At 43.7% G+C, this 16,801-nt stretch overlaps 1 protein-coding gene across 2 annotated transcripts in view; it reads left to right on the forward strand.

Annotated features, from left to right (window-relative positions):
* Positions 1–7,597: 7,597 nt before the first annotated feature.
* TMEM65 (transmembrane protein 65) overlaps positions 7,598–16,801 on the forward strand; it is a 33,664-nt gene continuing 24,460 nt past the window's right edge. Inside the window, exons 1-2 of one of the 2 annotated variants that reach the window (XM_083822571.1) lie at positions 7,598–8,226; positions 11,026–11,265. In XM_083822571.1, coding sequence (XP_083678697.1) covers positions 7,878–8,226; positions 11,026–11,265 — 589 coding nt within the window. In that variant the 5' untranslated portion in view covers positions 7,598–7,877. The remainder of the gene's footprint in view (positions 8,227–11,025; positions 11,266–16,801) is intronic. The other variant, XM_083822572.1, reaches the window with a different exon arrangement.

Genomic DNA, 16,801 nt, shown 5'->3' on the forward strand with positions numbered 1-16,801 from the left:
TCAGTGCCTTTCCTTGAAGAGCTTGCAGAGGACAGATTTCACACCCTGCATATTGTTTTACGGCAACGCTCTCAACAACAGTGCAGAGAAAAAATAAAGGGTGAGGGTGAACCTGGAGAGAACACAGGGAATGGGGCCAAGATTTTCTGCCCAAAATCTCATACGTGGTGACAAGGAATATTGCCAGTTTTCTGCCTCTGTTGACGAGTTCAGGAGGAGAATTCCATCTGCCAGCTGCTTGTCCAGGTCTCCTGTACAAGGCTGCTGTATCTGAATTTTGGGAATGAAACCAGCCTCTTTTTTCTGCTTATTTAGAAAGTACATTATCACGTAAAATATGACAACATAGTGAATACTAACTTTCACAGAATACATTCTAGTATTACAAAATGAGTGCAATAGCCTTACCTTTCTTGTGAAAGCTGGATATTAGCTTCATTGGATTATTTTGGATTTAGTGCCAAGGCAAGACTTCACATCTGGCTCCTGGTTTGCTTACACAACAGGTACAGCAAGAGTAATCTCAAGGATTGCTAACAATGAGCCCTAAGTAACAGTGAAATAGTGCATCCATACAGCTACTTCTGACCAGTAAGACTGATATTATTTAGATACAAAATGCAGTTGTCCAGGAATGAGCTCAGGCTGTGATAGTGGTCCAGCCATTGCAGAGCAGTGACTTTTGCTCTCTACGGATTCCAACTGCATCTGCATTTGTTTTCTGGAGGTGAAGGAGTTTCTCTTTAAAAACAATCTCTGGATGCAGCCTTTCATAGTCCAATTTGATGGTAGGGTGAATACAATATTATAAACAGCCTGCTGAAGTTATTCATTATTTCATCTGCACAGAAGTCAGACTTGCATGCAGAACAAACATATTCAAATTCTTTTCCGTGAGTGGCCAGCTTAAAAATAAAGTGCTCTCTACCTTCTAACTCGTATACTTGGGAAGTTAATTTGCTTTTCTTACTGTTAAGGGAAATAAGTCTTAAGACTTTCAATTATTTTCTAACTCCATTCACCTGTATGGAAATTCAGTAGTTAATTAAAAACAAACCCACCATAGCTTAAAATCATGTTAAGAACACCATTTGGTGTGACAGGGGATTCAGCATTTGACAGGCACGTGCACACTTGGGAGATAACTATATGACTGAATCTCTGTAGCTATTATCAACTGTCTGTAGCCTTTTCTTTTTCTCGATGAATGAAATATTAGCATAAAGCATCACCAGGATCTTACAAACCATCTGTTTCTGTTCTTCCTCCCTTTCTACCTTTCTGTTATCGTACATCTCTTTATTTTAAATAGATTTGTACAGCCTCTATAAAAATTTCAATGAAATAACCGGAGCATTTTGTACACGGTACAACTTTTGAAGATCTCCCTGGAACAGTGCAAGTATTCTGAATTTTAAATCGATAGTAATTAAAAATACATTGCCACTCTCTAATGAATTAATCCAGCATTTAAATCTGCACAGCAGCTATTCATCAGGGAAGTTCTAAATGTGGATTCTAATCTAGCCTGGTTCTTGATTTTTTTTTTTTTAATTTTTATTTGAAGGGACATATGCATGTGATCCTGCTGAGAAAGGAGTTCATATTCACTGATTAAGAGGACTCTGACACTGCCAGACTATGAGGATACAAATTACTTTACAGTATTTTTTTTTTCCTGGTGGCTCACACCTGCTTACTTCCTTTTTGAAAACTACGCACGTGATAGAATAAGTTATTTGGTTGTCATCGTAGTCTGTATTCACAGAACTTAAAATATCGTGACTTTAAAAATAGAACTTTTAAAATGAGTTGAGGCTATGAAATTTTACAGTTATAGAGAGTCACGCTACTGTGGTATATAATAATATTTCCCTCAGAAAGGGATCTGGGGGCTTTTGATTGATGGCAAGTTGAAGATGAGCCAGCAGTGTGCCCTGGCAGCCCCAAGGGCCAACCCTACCCTGGGTGCATCAGGAACAGCACTGCCAGCTGCTCTGCTCCATGCAGCCTCACTTGAAGTACTGTGCTGAGTTTTGGATGCCACAATATAAGAAGGACATAAAGCTGTTAGAGAGTGTCCAAAGGAGGGCATCAAAGACCGTGAAGGGTCTAGAGGGCAAGATGTATGAGGAGCAGCTGAGGTCCCTTGGTTTGTTCAGCCCAGAGCAGAGCAGGCCGAGGGGAGGCCTCATGGCGGCCTGCAGCTCCCTCACGAGGGGAGCGGAGGGGCAGGCGCTGAGCTCTGCTCTCTGGGGACAGCGACAGGACCCGAGGGAACAGCATGGAGCTGGGACAGGGGAGGGTCAGGCTGGGGGTTAGGGAAAGGTTCTGCACCCAGAGGTGGTCGGGCACGCAGCCTGCCCCAATTCAAGAAGCATTTGGACAACACTCAGCAACAGTCTGTTTTTTTGGGTGGTCCCATGTGGAGGCACGGTTTGGACTCCATGATCCATGTGGGTCCCTTCCAACTGGAGATATTGTGCGATTCTATGATTTGCTTTTGTATAATGAGGCAGCTTCAAACTGCTAACGTGAGTAAATGGAGATTGAAAACCTCGTATTGAGAGCCTCAATATAAGGGATTTCACCTGCCAGTGTCACTGAGGGACATCATGGGATGATGAAGTCACAAGATGCTTTCCTGACAAACAACAAGAAATGGGGGAAGGAATTTCAAATACATACCCATCCCTATGAGAAGAAAATTATTTCTCTATCATCTCCACTATGATTCCAGTGGTGAAATACAGGAAAGAGGAGTTAGAGGAAAGGAAAGGAATTAAAGGAAGGGAGAAAGGAATAAGGAACGGAATCTTTTTCTGAAGGTTTACTGGAGAGAAAGGTGGGGTATTATACTGTTCAACTTCTTAAAGGACCTAAGGAAGGGTACCAGTTTCTACAGGAATATAGCTGTGATAGGCATTGAGCAGACTTTTTTTTTTTTTAATTTTAGACCTGGGCATTATATATTTTTAGTCTTTCTTTTGCTCGGCATTCTCTGCAATTGCTGCCATGACACTCAACTATCAATTTCATGTAGTGAAGCAAGGAAAAGTCAGCTCAGTTCCTCAAAGGAAAACACACCATGACATGGGAGTTCATGGCATGCAAGAGTTAGCACTGTCAGCCTGAAGTGAAGTGGTATCTAACGAGGGACGGACTGCTGCTGAAATCTTGGAGAAGGCATTTGGATGTGGACTTGTATATAAAGTAGGCACTTCCGAACTACATATATACTCTCCAGAGGCCCAAAGCTAAACCAAACACATGTTGAAGAGAAGGAAGGGCTGAGCAGACAATTTGCATGTTAGAGCAGAAAAAAGTTGCTAAGGGATAAGCTTCAGTTCTTGGAGAGAGAAGAAAGGGTCAAATGTAAGAGCGGAAGGACTTCAGCAGGGCTGGCAAGAACGGCTTCAACTGGAAGAAGAGGGGACCAGCAAGGAGCAACAGTGGATAGGTGAAAGCCTCCAAAGATTAGCCATAGGACCATTTAAAGTAAAATACTAGGAAAAGTCAGGTTGAGTATGTTTTAATGGGATAATATGAGGGAAGAACTCATAGAGTAGGAAGTGAGCAAGTAAGAGAGAAAAAGCAACTGATGAAGAATGAGGAAAGCCAAGGAAGACAGAAATATGTGATATAAAATTGCCTGAAAACCTCTGGAGAGTGGTAACAAAGCTGTTGTTCATCACTCCTTTCACTGAATGTGTAAATGGGCTGAACAACAGCTTGGACTGCCCTTCTAGTAGTATTTAACTCTTATCTTCTATCATTAATTAGCTTGGTTCAACAGAGGTAAATGGGATCAAGGTGCAACATGGTTAATGCTGACGGAAATGTTTCCTATAGCATATGGGTATGGCTGCTTCAGTCACAGCAAAAAATTATCATGACAGGGTGGTGATAGATCTCCTTATCCATTTTCCCCTATAAAGCAGTGAATGTCTCCAAGGTCCTAATCCAGCTGCTTAGTAGCGCTTTGAGAGCTTTATCATTTCTCCACGCTTCAGAGGAAATATAATGGTGTGATATCCCTTGCATGATACACTACCTCAGTGCTTAGGAGCAGGATGAAGGTGCTGGGCAAAGGTGGTTTACAGCATCTGTTTGTTCAGCTGACTTCAGAGCTGTGCAGGAACGGCTCGGTCCTCACAACATGTCAGGAAAAAGCCTCAGAGTCACTGTAGTTCACACTATGTTTTTTTATATACCCCCAAAAGAATGCCATAAACCTAAAATCATGTTCAAGTGCCTCCTGATGATAGTCTCAGTTTTACAATGACGCAGGAGACCCCCTGTACAGTGGTCATTCCCAAAGATCTTTTGAGACTATCTAATCCTTTTTCTGAAAAATAAATATTAAAAAACAGCTAAGTGGGTCCAAATGTGAGCTCTATATACTACTTTTCTTTAACACCCCCTACTCTCTCTTGGTGTATTCCTCTTCTTTCATAGTTCTCCCAATACATTTTAATGCAGTTCACTAACTGAAACAATTCAGCACTGTCACCTTACCCAGTATGTTAACAAAATCCTTGTTATGAGGGGAGCTCAAAGGTTCACAGATCTTTTCTCTTTTTCAAGTGGAACACGAATATTGGAGGAATAGGGCAAAGTTTTCCAAAGTGTTTAGTGTGAAAAACTCCAGGATTCATTTTAATAAGTGCTGTGCATCCATATATTATAAATCTCAGAGGGATTACAGTAAATAACTACTGTCAGCAATTCTAAGTTAAAAGAAGTGCTAAAAGCTCATGTAAGCTGACCGCTCAATTATTATATAAAGCTAACATTTTGTAAGCAGTCTGATTCTGCCTAATCTCAGCTTCAAGACATGTTATACATCAATATTGATAAACATCAATTGATATATAATTGTATTGTGTTGAAATTTTTTTTTTGAAGTTACTTAAAGACTATGTTTATGTTAACCCCCAAACTTCCAGCTGATAAACTGAGTAAATTGATCTTTGGCATCTCTGCATTTTTCCAAACCTTTGTTGATTCTCACAATGTTTTTTTGAGCTATGTTCAATTTATCTTGGACTGAGGACACTGTAGCTGCATACAGTATTCTACAAGCATTTACCCCAAAAGACAGAAAAAGTGTTACTTCTCATCTTGCATTTGATAACCTCATGTTTATATATCCAAGAAAACATACTATCCATTTCAGGTATAGCGTTACATATGGAACTTACATTCAGTGACTGTCTGCCACGATCCTCAGCTGTGTTTAAACATGGCTAGCACTTTTCTGCTCATTTCTGCAGCAGTACTTTTCTAGCTTTTAGGATTAAACATTGCAATGTTTTTCATGTCATATTGTAAACTATTTCCTCCTACTTCTCTCATTTGGTGTGTAAACCACCTTTATTAGTTTGGTCATTCATATAAGTCACGTTAGGAGAAATTAACCTACCAGCAAGAAAACAATAAAGTGAAACTTCTACATTTTCAGATCACTGTGAGAAACAGGCACTCTAGCAGGTTCAAAAGCTCTGCTGGAGTGTCTGGAACTAATGAAAGTTACTCTACACCACCTGCTGAATCAAGTTAAATAGACTGTCTGATTAATTAAAGTGTCAGCCTAACCAATGGCTTCAATTTCAGTTTTTCACAAAATGAAAGGTTCCAACAAAGAAATAGAGAAAAAAACTATTAGGTTATCTAGTTCATTCCATGTCATTGCAGAACAGTTCCTCTGATGATATTTTTATTCCAGTTTGTTCGATGCAGCTTTAAAGGCTTGGAGAGGCATAAGCCACAGCTTCTGCCTGCATATGAATTTACAGTCTGCTAAACCCTGATCCCTATCTTCGCATATGAATAATGATTTTATTTTTCATAATAGTACTGTAATATGTCCACTTAAACAATGTCCTTGCCACCTCCCTGTACGGTCGGTCTTACTCCACTGCAAATTCCTAAAGGCTGTGTTGTAAAACTGCAATTTGTTGTCACTGGTTTCAGATTCATTTCATTCAGAGCTCTACACTAGCACACAATTCCGTCCTCCTTCTTTGCTCTCCGTAGTATGATGCATCAAGCTGTATGAACATAATATCAGATATAAAAAATATATCATAAACAGAAATATGTCAAATTGAAGTATAGGTTTGGCATCTGGGAAGTTGGATTTTTTTCCTTATTTTTCGGATGACAATTTTTCAGATTTTTGACAATCCCATTTCGTGTCCTGCATTTTTGCATGAAAGCATCCTTTTTTATTGAAAAAGCTGTTTGATTAAGGACCTTTTTACCAGCATCTCTGAACACTTCTATGAACTCTGTTGCTATAGTTCTCTAGAACTCAAAAATGTTACCAAATTGCCTCTGAAAATTAGAAGATATAATTTTTTCAACAAAACCTCTGGGAAGCCAAATAGAGTTCTAAGGATTATCATGGGCTTAGTGGCTCTGGGTGAGGAGCAAGCTTTGGAAGAGTTACAGAAAAATGAGCTACAGAACTGGAAAAAAATTGTGTTAGAGACAGGACCTGTTAGCTCTATGGCAAAAATGCATTCAGCTGGAAACAGTAGCCAACATCCACCTATCTCCAATGTTTATCTAATGGGATGAAAATTATAGCATCATGTAACAGGCCTTTATGACCTGTTGTCTGTATTTCTGCTCTCACTTTCTTCTCCCTCTCTACAGTACACATACTTTATGTAAATGTCCATAATATTGAACACACCATACGTTAAATGCCTCTGTTTATTATGAGATCTTTGCCTTTGTACCACACGTTAGCTTTGCAGTGGTGGAATAGGAGGGAAAACTTCACTTTTGTTAAGAGTTTTAACTTCTCCATGTGGACTGGCAGCCTCCAGATGGCCAAAAAAAACACCTGGACTGCTACCTGCCTCCAGAAGTGTGTTAGCTCAGTATTAAAAGAACTAGACACGGCCATAAGCTTCAAGTGGGTGCCTTCAGATGTCACTTACCTTGGTATTAAATCAGCTAGGCATATGACGAGCAATAAGCGAGCCCCTTGTGGCTGTGGTTATTTAGGTTCTTTGCAGTCTAATTATCAAATCTAATACCTGAAACACAGTGCTTTGAACAAACAGCACCTGAATTAACCCCTAGCATGGGGCATGCACTGAGCACTCACAACCCTGTTTTAAAAAACCCTCAGTTCCTGAGGGTGCAGTTCCTCAGTTGTAAACTGTGTTTGTCCTAAATGTGTATCTAAAAATAAAAATTAAAAAATTAAAAAATCATCCTGCCTGCTTCAACTGCAAATACTATACTCAACTACTCAAGTGCGCTGAAGCAGAAACCGATGTCGCAACGCCACAATACTTTAGGGCAAGGGCCTGGAGACCGGCAAAGCAAACCCTGCTGCTGTTCTCACCGGCTTGGCATGAGGCTGGAGGCCAGCGTGTGGGCAGGGAAAATGTGTTGTTGCTGCAAGTAAATCCTAGTGGTGAAGTGGTACCTTAGTAACAGGTACAGTAATAAGACTGGGGGGTGTGTGTGGGGTGTACAGTATTAAGACTTGGGGCGGGGAGGGAGGTTTGTCAGGGGACTCTTTCACGTTGTTTCACGTTATAACCGAGTTTCTTCCCGCGGCGCAGCCTCCTCTGAGGCAACCCCTCCCGGCCAGCCGCCTTGGGGCTAATCTCCCCCTCACAGCCGCCTCGCCCCGCGGCCGCCGCCCTTCGCCGCGGCTCCCCTCAGGACGGAGCCGTGCCCGCCCTGAGGGGGCGACCGAGGCCGCGCTGCCGCCCGGCGCCGCCCTGCGCCTGCGTGGCGCTGCCTCCTTCCCTCCCTCCCTTCCCTCCCTCCATGGGGCCATGGGCGGCTGAGGCGGAGCGGAGCAGCGGCACCGCCCGGGCGTCTCGGGCGCCTTCTTCCCCTGCCCCATGTCGGCGCGGCTCGGCCGGGCGGCGCTGCTGCTGCTGGGGCGGCCGGGGGGCCCCGCTGCCTCCGTGCCCTCCTCGTCGTCCTGCCTGGGCTCGCTGCGGGCCCCGCCGCGTTGCTGCTGCCGCCGCCTGGGCAGCCTGAGCGGCGGCACCGAGGGGCTGCTCCTGCCCGGGGGGGCTCCGCCGCCGCCGCCCGGCCGGGCTCTGGGCACCCACCCCAAGAAGGAGCCGATGGAGGCGTTGAACACGGCGCAGGGAGCCCGCGACTTCATCTACAGCCTGCACTCCACCGAGCGGAGCTGCCTGCTGCGGGAGCTGCACCGCTTCGAGTCCATCGCCATCGCCCAAGGTGAGCGGTGCCGGTCCCGGCGTGTCCCCCCGCGGGGTGCTGGTGGCTCCGTGGGGCTGGCGAGGAGGAAACCGGGGGGCGAGGCGTCGAGAAAGCTGCGAGCGTGACCCACAGCTCCACATGGCCGCCCCACGCGAGTTTAGTTTCCAGAACCATCCGCCCCGCCTTTGTCTTCACAACTTCTGCCCCGTTGGGTTCGCCGCGTGCTGGCCGTCCCGTGAGGAGTTTCCGAAAGGGTGTGGGCGGCCGGGTTTCGGGACGGGAGTAGGAAAGTGTGTCACGTACAAAATCCCCCCGACGCTGGTACAGCGGTAAACGGGTTTCAGATCTCCAAAGAGATCCTGGGCTGCTGCTGCTCCGGGAGCTCGTTCAGGAGTTGTGCTGCCCTGCACAGAGGGCTGCCGGTGGGAGGATGCCTGCCAAGGATTGCTTGGCAGTAATCCACCCTTCCACGGGCACGTATACGTGTGCTGGGAAGGTTTATAGGTGTGTCTTTGAGTGCAACGCCAGCTAAAATAATCCGCACTGATTTTTCCGTGATCCGACTGCTCTTTCCAACTTGGCACTTCCCCATACACAAATCAAAAACGTGACAAAATCAAATCCCGTTGATTGCAGCCTCGGTGCTTCTGATGCTCAGCGGTAATTTTATGGTACCTATTGCGGCTGAGATGACAGCAGGCACTTCAGAGCTCAGCGTGCATTTGATCTAGGCCTCTGTGACTTTGATAGTAGCGTGCCCTTGGAAAGGGCATTTCTGTGGCTCGTAGCTGCTCTGTACATGTCTTGAGGAAATCTTAGAGTGGGCAGAAAACAGTTCCAAGGGGCAGCCGAAGGAGTGCTGCTTTCACGAAGAAGCAGAACCTTTTCAGGTACCTCTTCAGTGCTGTCTGTAGTACACCTGCACGCAAACAGAGCAAGAGCAGTTAATGTAAATAGCTTGTTTTAGGAGCAGTGCTACTGTTTTGCAGAGCACAAATTGGTTATATTTGTTTCCCAGTCAGAAAGCATGCTTTAAGCTGTCAATTGACCCTAACTTTTGAGTACTAACAACTAACACTCTTCCTGAGGATCCTTGTCAGCATCTGAAAGGTTCTTGCTATAGGTTTTTGCACAAGTTTCTATCCCAACAGTTACTGCTCAGGTGAAAGTAGGTTGCTCACAGAGCTGCTGTATCACCAGAGGATCGTGTTGGGGATATCAAAACCTTTAAAATGTATTTCAGTATGTCTCAAGGTTTGTACGGAGATAATTCAACAGATGGTCCTATTTAATATCTGGTTGCTCAGCTGCTGTTAGCTATAGTATGAGAGTCCTTTTCTATAAAGTACTGTGACTATCTGATAATTTAGGATCTGAAAGACCGAGTAACAAAAACATTAGTTTAAGTTTAGAGACATAACTGCATGTGACTTATGAGTAAACTGCGGGTATATGTTGGTAGTGGAAATTGTCGTTCACTTGTGCCAGAAATTGTAACTGTTCATCTCACTGGGAGGAGAGTTTCAGCAAAACCTCAGGTCTGGGCTTTGTAGCCCCACAGGTGAAGGTTGCCAAAGTGCAGTGATGCCATCAGACCTCAGTCCGGGGAGTCAGATTTTTGATCTGCCCAGCAGCTGGTGGTAACTTGATTTTTAGGAAACTAACTTCTTCCTTTAGCCAGCTCCATTCAGATTTTTTTACCTGACTACAGCATATGAGCTGTCAGCTTTTCTCCCTAAGAAGTGATCTTTCTACACATGTTTTTGACAAAAAAAACATAACCAAGAAGAGCTTCTAGAAAGTCTTTTGAATAAAAATTAGCCAAAAAAATACCTTAAACCTATAGTGTGTACCTCTTGTGTGTTCCATGATAGAGAACTAAAATCGCATGAATGAGAGAGGTAACGTGGCACAGAAATCATTCAGTGCAGATGCAGGTGCTGTGCTTTTTTTAGAGGTGCCACCAAAGCACTGGATTCTTTTTCGGTGTGCAGGTGTTTGAGCTGTCATGGGCTAGGGAAGGAGGGGAGGGCAGGGTCGATATTGACAGAATTCAGCTTTTATGGGATGAAGGGAAGCAAATGTAGAGCCAGGCACTTCAGGGTCATCAGGTGTGCATCATTGCTCACAACACCAGGCAGTGACAGAAGCACACAAAGTGAGTAGAAGGGCTGCACTGGAAAGAAAATGACACGATTTCTGGGCTAGATGATGATACTCTGTGCTTCATGTGCTTTATTATGATTAGATAATGCTTTGTATGTTTGCCCTTGCCTGCTGTTAAATTGGTGACTGTGCAGGAATGATTTAACGAGGTGCACGGGCTGTGATTGTGAGTAGCAAAGGGGAGGGATTTGTGCCCTGCTTTCCTAGTGCTTTCTCCAATCTATTAATGTCACTTCTGTTTTTTACAATTGATCAGCTCAGTGTAGCTAAAATGATTTGGGGAATGTTGTGTTTCTGCTCTTATCTTTTCATCCTGTGGCAGCATGCTGTAGCTCCAGGTAGTCGATGCTTTAGATCAGATTGCTAGTTTGATTTCCAATGAGGTGTGATCCGAATGCAGCCTTCAAATTTGCTTGCCTGCCTGCTAAGCAAGTTCCTCTGTCCTATTTCAGTCTGGAAAATCAGTCCTTCCTCAGTCGTGAAATGCATATGCAGTTTTGTCACTCCGTGCACTTAAGTTTGTTTTGTGCCTGTGATCTTTTCATACTTCTATATGGAAAGGGAGGTCTTAGTCCGTACCCTTCTTAACGTGGTCCTTCCTGGGCTAAGTTTTGACCTTCTTCCTTCACTGCCTCTTCTGTGCCCTAACAGACCCCATAACAGCTCGGGGAAGCTGTCAGCAATATGGGGAGACGTGGGCACACCAAGAACCAAATGGGGCCTGTTCCTCAGTCCATTCGCAGGCCTACCACCGGGAGGATGCAGTCCCATCAACTAATTGCCCTAGCGCGAAATATGACAGGACACACTATCTGTGGCCTCCCCTAATGGCAGAGGCTAGAGGGAAACCCAGCCGCTGCCGTGGCTGCTCCGCCGAAGAACGGTCCTCAGGTAGGTGAGCCGTAGCCATCCACCTTTGAGTTAGGTGAGTCTCGAGTGTTTCGATGCTTTAACGCCTCGGTTTGCCCTGTAGTCGCGTAGCCTGTAGGTGGGAGAGGTCTGAGACGGGGGCTTGGAACGGTTCCTGCCGCCACGCGTGTCTTCTGCTTCCAGGTGCTGAGCGCTAGCAGTGGGTTTAAACGGTTCAGCCTCCAGAAAGCAGCTGAAAACTTGCTGTATTAACAAACACCGAAATGATTCTGTTTGTTTAATGTTTGTCTTCGGTCAGAAGGCTGCGTTGCTCGCTGATCTGTGAGCTCACGTTAAAGGATGGCTATCGAAGCTGGGCTTACCCGGCAGCCTGACTTCAAATACTAGGAAGCTTTTGCATAGGAGAACCGGGGCGGGAGAATATGAAACTGAATCTTGATGGAACTGTTTTTAAAAAGATATTCTGAGAAGCGTCCTGATTTAGACTATAATCTATATTTTGTTAACTGTCTTAGTCAAAACATCACTAAATTGCTCTTTCTGGGGACTGCTACAAGACCTTCCCACCTGGATTTAGTTTTCTGTTTTCATTAAAGTCTTTTTTTTCTTCCCTTCCTTTTTTCTTGGAAAGGTGAATAGGCTCTTGCATTTTCCCAAGAAGAGTTTCAGAAAAGTGTTGTTTGTTTTTTTTAAATTTCAGCTTGTATTTCTTGTAAGCACGTCAGCCGCAGCAGATGGAGATGATGAATGTGGACTTGAATACAAATATTTTGTGTTCTTCTTTTTCATAGTTACAGAAACACAGAAGTAGCAAATTAGCCGGTTCCTTTAAACTGCAGTAGTGCCACTCTCCTGTTTGTGGAAGTGGTGCTCCGTGATCAAGGCTTCGTCTTCTTGGCAACAGAGCGAGCCCTCCTTCCCTTTGCTCCTTTCTTACATAGAGAGATGGAAGTATAAAAATCGTACTGGCAATGTGGAGGGTGACTTCATGCTTCTAACCTGTTGTACCAAAAGTGAGGGATTTTAGAAGGAAGGAGAGGGGCTTACGTTCAGGTTTTCTGCCTTTAGTTTCCAGTGTATATTTGAAAATGATTCCTGGAAGCACTTAGAAGCAGTGCAGCAAGCCCAGTAAGCGGGAGGAAAATGACCAAAGGGTTTGACTTACGTAGGTAAGAAATAACTACACAGCAGACATGCTAAGGGTACTGCTGTTCTTAGAGCTGTGCTGGTTTAAAATATTCTTGAGCCAAAACGTAACACTTTTCCACTAATAATACTAACACAATCGCGATCTAGTGCCTCTCAGGTCGTGGAAGTGAGGGATTCGATTATTTTTTTCACCTTTGTTGCAGAGATGGGAAGACAGTTCCTGTTAGAATTATGCATGCACATGGATCACAATTCCTTGAAAACACCAAGTTGCATTTTATTTTTTAAATATTAGGGTTTTGTGATGTGATTACAAAATAAAAGGCCTTCTGAAATGTAGGAGCTTGGAGGATTTCTGGTTGCTGAGGCTGCGTATGAACTGGAACACGTGAAAAAACTTAGTGCCAGTGTATTCTTGACAGCTGTTTTTGTTGGTTTAATGTCAGGTCTGCAGAATGCAGTCTCTAGCTAGATTCTCTCTGCAGGCACCAGTATGTGATGCCCTATGTGACTTAATAAATAATCTGTCCAAACCAGTGCATTCTGGTAGAAAAATGTTCATAATTCCGAGTTTCTGTGTTGTGTGTGAAGAAGTTAGCACTGCGGGTGAAGGGTGCCACCGCTCTGTTCAGTCGGCCTGGCAGCTGGAGCAAGAGCTGCTAGAGGTGACTGCCAACTTTTAGCCAGTGTTGTGTGAAATCTTACTTTGGTGTCACAAGAAGCATCTCTGTTTTGTGATCTGGTGTGAAATCTGTGAACTCCCTGGTTCCCTGGAGTAGCACGGGGAATATTAGAGCCTCGATGCCACTGCTTCCACAGTTCAGGGAGGAAAGTTAATGTGGAAGTCTGCAAATGCCATCAGGGACGAATGGATTTCACTGAAGTTCTTGGTCACTTCAAACGTGACCTAGTGTGAAAAACAATTCCTTTTATTGTATGAGTCAGACGCTTTGTGCTAATACAAAGGCATCTGCCTGGTGGTTTAGAAACCACCCAGATCTTAGTACCTCTTTTCGGTACAGTGTAAGCTGTGTTAACAAAGCACGATTTGATCCTTCTGGCTTTGCTTGTCTTGTCTAAAAAGTGATTTTTCCAATGAAAAGTTAAGAGAACTCACCAGTTTGAGTGGGGGAAAGAGGGAACAGTCTTGCTAGTGTGCTTCGGCACCCTATGGGGACAGTTCTCTGTCCACAACAGGCCAAATGTGTGCGGGTACGCCCTGAGCTGCACGTGGAGATGGGTCATCCACCTCTGTCTTGCTGTGACCTAGGTCGCTCAATCGTTTCTTAACTTTGCTGTTTGATTGCTATTCTAGGAAGAGGTCTCCTGGCAGACTGCTGGTAAGCGCGTAATTTGCAAGCTGAAGTGCTCTAGCAGGCTGATAAAATGAGAAACTCTCACTGGCTTGCTTGTGTGCCTACACAGAGGCTACTGCTAATCTCCGTGCCGAGTCAAAAATACTCAGTGGTGAATGATGTGGTTCAGATGGAAACATACACCACTTCTCTTTTTGCTTCCCAAATTCTGTTTTTCCCTAATCCATCAAGCCTTTTCATGAAGGCAGAGTGCAGGAGGAGTGCTGAAGAGGCTGCTCATCACGTTCTTTAACATCTGTGTGTTGTATTTCCATACAGTGGTCATCTATGCAATACGAAGTATTTTGTCACCCGTGATGATAACTATTAGAAAAGGCCACTCACCCCAGATGTTAGGTAATGCTAATACTGAATCCGTTGGCTTGAAATTGATGCCATTTTGCCAGCAAGAAGAGAACAGTGAGGCAGTTCTGAGTTGAACCTTTTCTGTAGTTGCTGTGATGCTAGTTTCCTTGAGATTTAGTGAGGAGAGGGAGAAATTGGAAGCTATATTTTGTCCTGTAGGTGCTGTGGACTTCCACATATAGAATATTCAATGCAGAAATCCACCGTGGCTTTTCCAGGCCTTGCTGCTGAAGGACAGAGCGCTGCATGCTGCTCTGCTTGGGTTGCTGGGGTTCACCGGGCGCTCCCCTTGTTGTCACCGCTGGGGTAGGTGTCTTCGGTGAAGTGAACCCTCCAGCTGCTCTGTCAGCTAACAAAGATGGGAGTTCCAGCCCCTTTTTGCCACCAGATTGGATTCTCATTTATTATGAAATGTTATTTTTTTCTTTAGATTTCTTTCACTCACAGTCCTGTCTCCAAGAATGTGGATGCCCATTATCAGAAAAAGCAAAGTGCTTGGGAAGATGTGTGCGCTGCTTGATTACCTTAAATAAGGGATTTCATGCTTTTGAAATCTGATTGAGATGTATTCAGCAAGAAACCTTTCAAGAATGAAAGTATGGTTACAAAAACAAACAAAAACAACCAAACCACACAACTGAATGCCAAAACTCCGAAGTAAAAAATGCATGAACAAAATCTCATCTCCAAAATATACTCGTGGGTGGTAGAAAATCTATTTCCATTGTTCATTTTAGCACTGCTGTGTTGTATTTGTCAATCTAACGTTTCCTTAAGCATTATTACAATTGAGTGCTTATGATTTGTTTGGATTTTTTTTTTTCCTCAAGTAACGGTAAAGCTGTAAACGTAAGTAGCTTAGGAGAGTCAGACTTTTCATCATGCTGTCATCTCAGTATCTTATGGAAATTACCTACTATATAGATTTTTTTTCACAACATTTTAACTTAGAAAAAGTTTAGTGATTCTCTTTTTCTATTTTAAACTCTGTTTGTGAGGGTTATTCTACTCACGCTGACATAGGTAGTACCTTGGGACTGGGCTGTACATACATTACTTAAGTATTGAAGGGACTGAGGTTTAATGCCATAAAAAAGGAAGCTGGTACTTGGACACCTGTGGTAAAACTATCCTAAAGTTGCTCTCTCAAACTGTCATACGTCACTGTAACTGTCTGCCTCTAAGCCATGTTCAGCAAGGTATTGCTTGCTGAAATTCGTGCTGGTTTTGCCCTTGTGATTTGGTTTGCTTTCCTATTCTGAAATTGTACTGACCCTAGAACCCACTCTGGGTTCTGTGCTTAAATGCAGAAATTTAGCCATATGTTTTTGCAGAGGAAAGTCAGCAAGCATTCAAGATGAAGTGGAACGAGTGTAAGGCCTAGAGAAACCCGGTCTCCTTACTGCGCGTGTAGGTTCTCTCCTTGCTGGCAGGTGCTCCAGTGTTGGTTGGAACGCTTTCAGTAATGACTTACCACCCTCTTGCTTTTGCAAACTTTTAGCATCCAGATACCCTAAACCACTGGTACCACTTGAGAAGCCCGCGAAGGAGGTAGTATCGCCAGAGACGACCAGTACTCTTGGTACAGTAAAAAAACAAACCGAAAAGTGTGTTGCTGAGACGTGGCATTGCATAAGGCCAGCGAGCTGCTTGTTTGACAGATGTTCTGCGTGCTTGTTGTGATGCAGTTGGCATGTGTTGCTGCAAGAAATCAAAGTGCTTGGTTTTGGGTTTATTCACATTACTATAAACTTGTGACTTCAGGCTTTATAATATAAATTGATATCATGACTTCAGTCTCGGAATGACGCGGTCCCCATGGGGACTTCAGGGACTTGGTCTTAATGTGAACGAAGAAATGTTTCAAGTCCTGGTCTTGTGGAAAGTCTCCTGAGCGCCATAATTTCTAGGTAGACAAGTCTCCATAATTTCTAGATCATAATGGAGTAGAAATTTCAGGCTGAAACAACTTCATTCAGTTGGAGGAACTTGATGTTATGTACCTTATGCCTTTCCCTGGCAAAGTGCCATGCATTAAATTCTGTGGTCCAAACATAATGCGGAAATAGTATTACCGTTAAAAATGTAATTATTCAATTAACTGCCTTTACCCTTCCTTGTAATTAATGCTTTAGGAAAGGTAAAGTAAAAGATTACCCTAATTAAAACTAGTTTTCCAATATTTGCATGTGTTTAGGCATGTAATACAGCAGAATAACTATCATGCACAGGCGTTTTTTTAAGGTGGTCAATTAAAAACAAACAGAAGTCAGGCTCCGAGCCATTGCTGTGGCTCAAAATAATACGTTTTGTAGTTATCGGGAGACAGGTTTTCCTTCTAGTTATCTTTCCTGCTGTGAGGGGTGCTTTTGATTTAGGAGAGATCACTTAAAATGCAACTTTTACTTACGGTGCAGCTCGTACCCTTCAGAGCAGTAGATGAGATGCACTTTGATCTCCATGTAACAGGCATGAATGAACTGGATCGTGTGTGTTCTGCGAACACAGGGGCACTGATATAGTGTATAATTGGTATTAAAGAATGACATCAGTTTCTTACAGGAAGAATTTAAAAGTTTCTTGAATTATTTAAAGCTTACCCGTGTGACTGAAAGCTCTTTCTTATAAAAAGGCAAAGCAAATGGAAAAAATGAGCTAAGTATATCATGCAAACGGTAATTAAGGAA

The sequence above is a fragment of the Anser anser genome (genome assembly GCF_964211835.1).
Source record: "Anser anser genome assembly, chromosome: 2".
NCBI lineage: Eukaryota > Metazoa > Chordata > Aves > Anseriformes > Anatidae > Anser > Anser anser.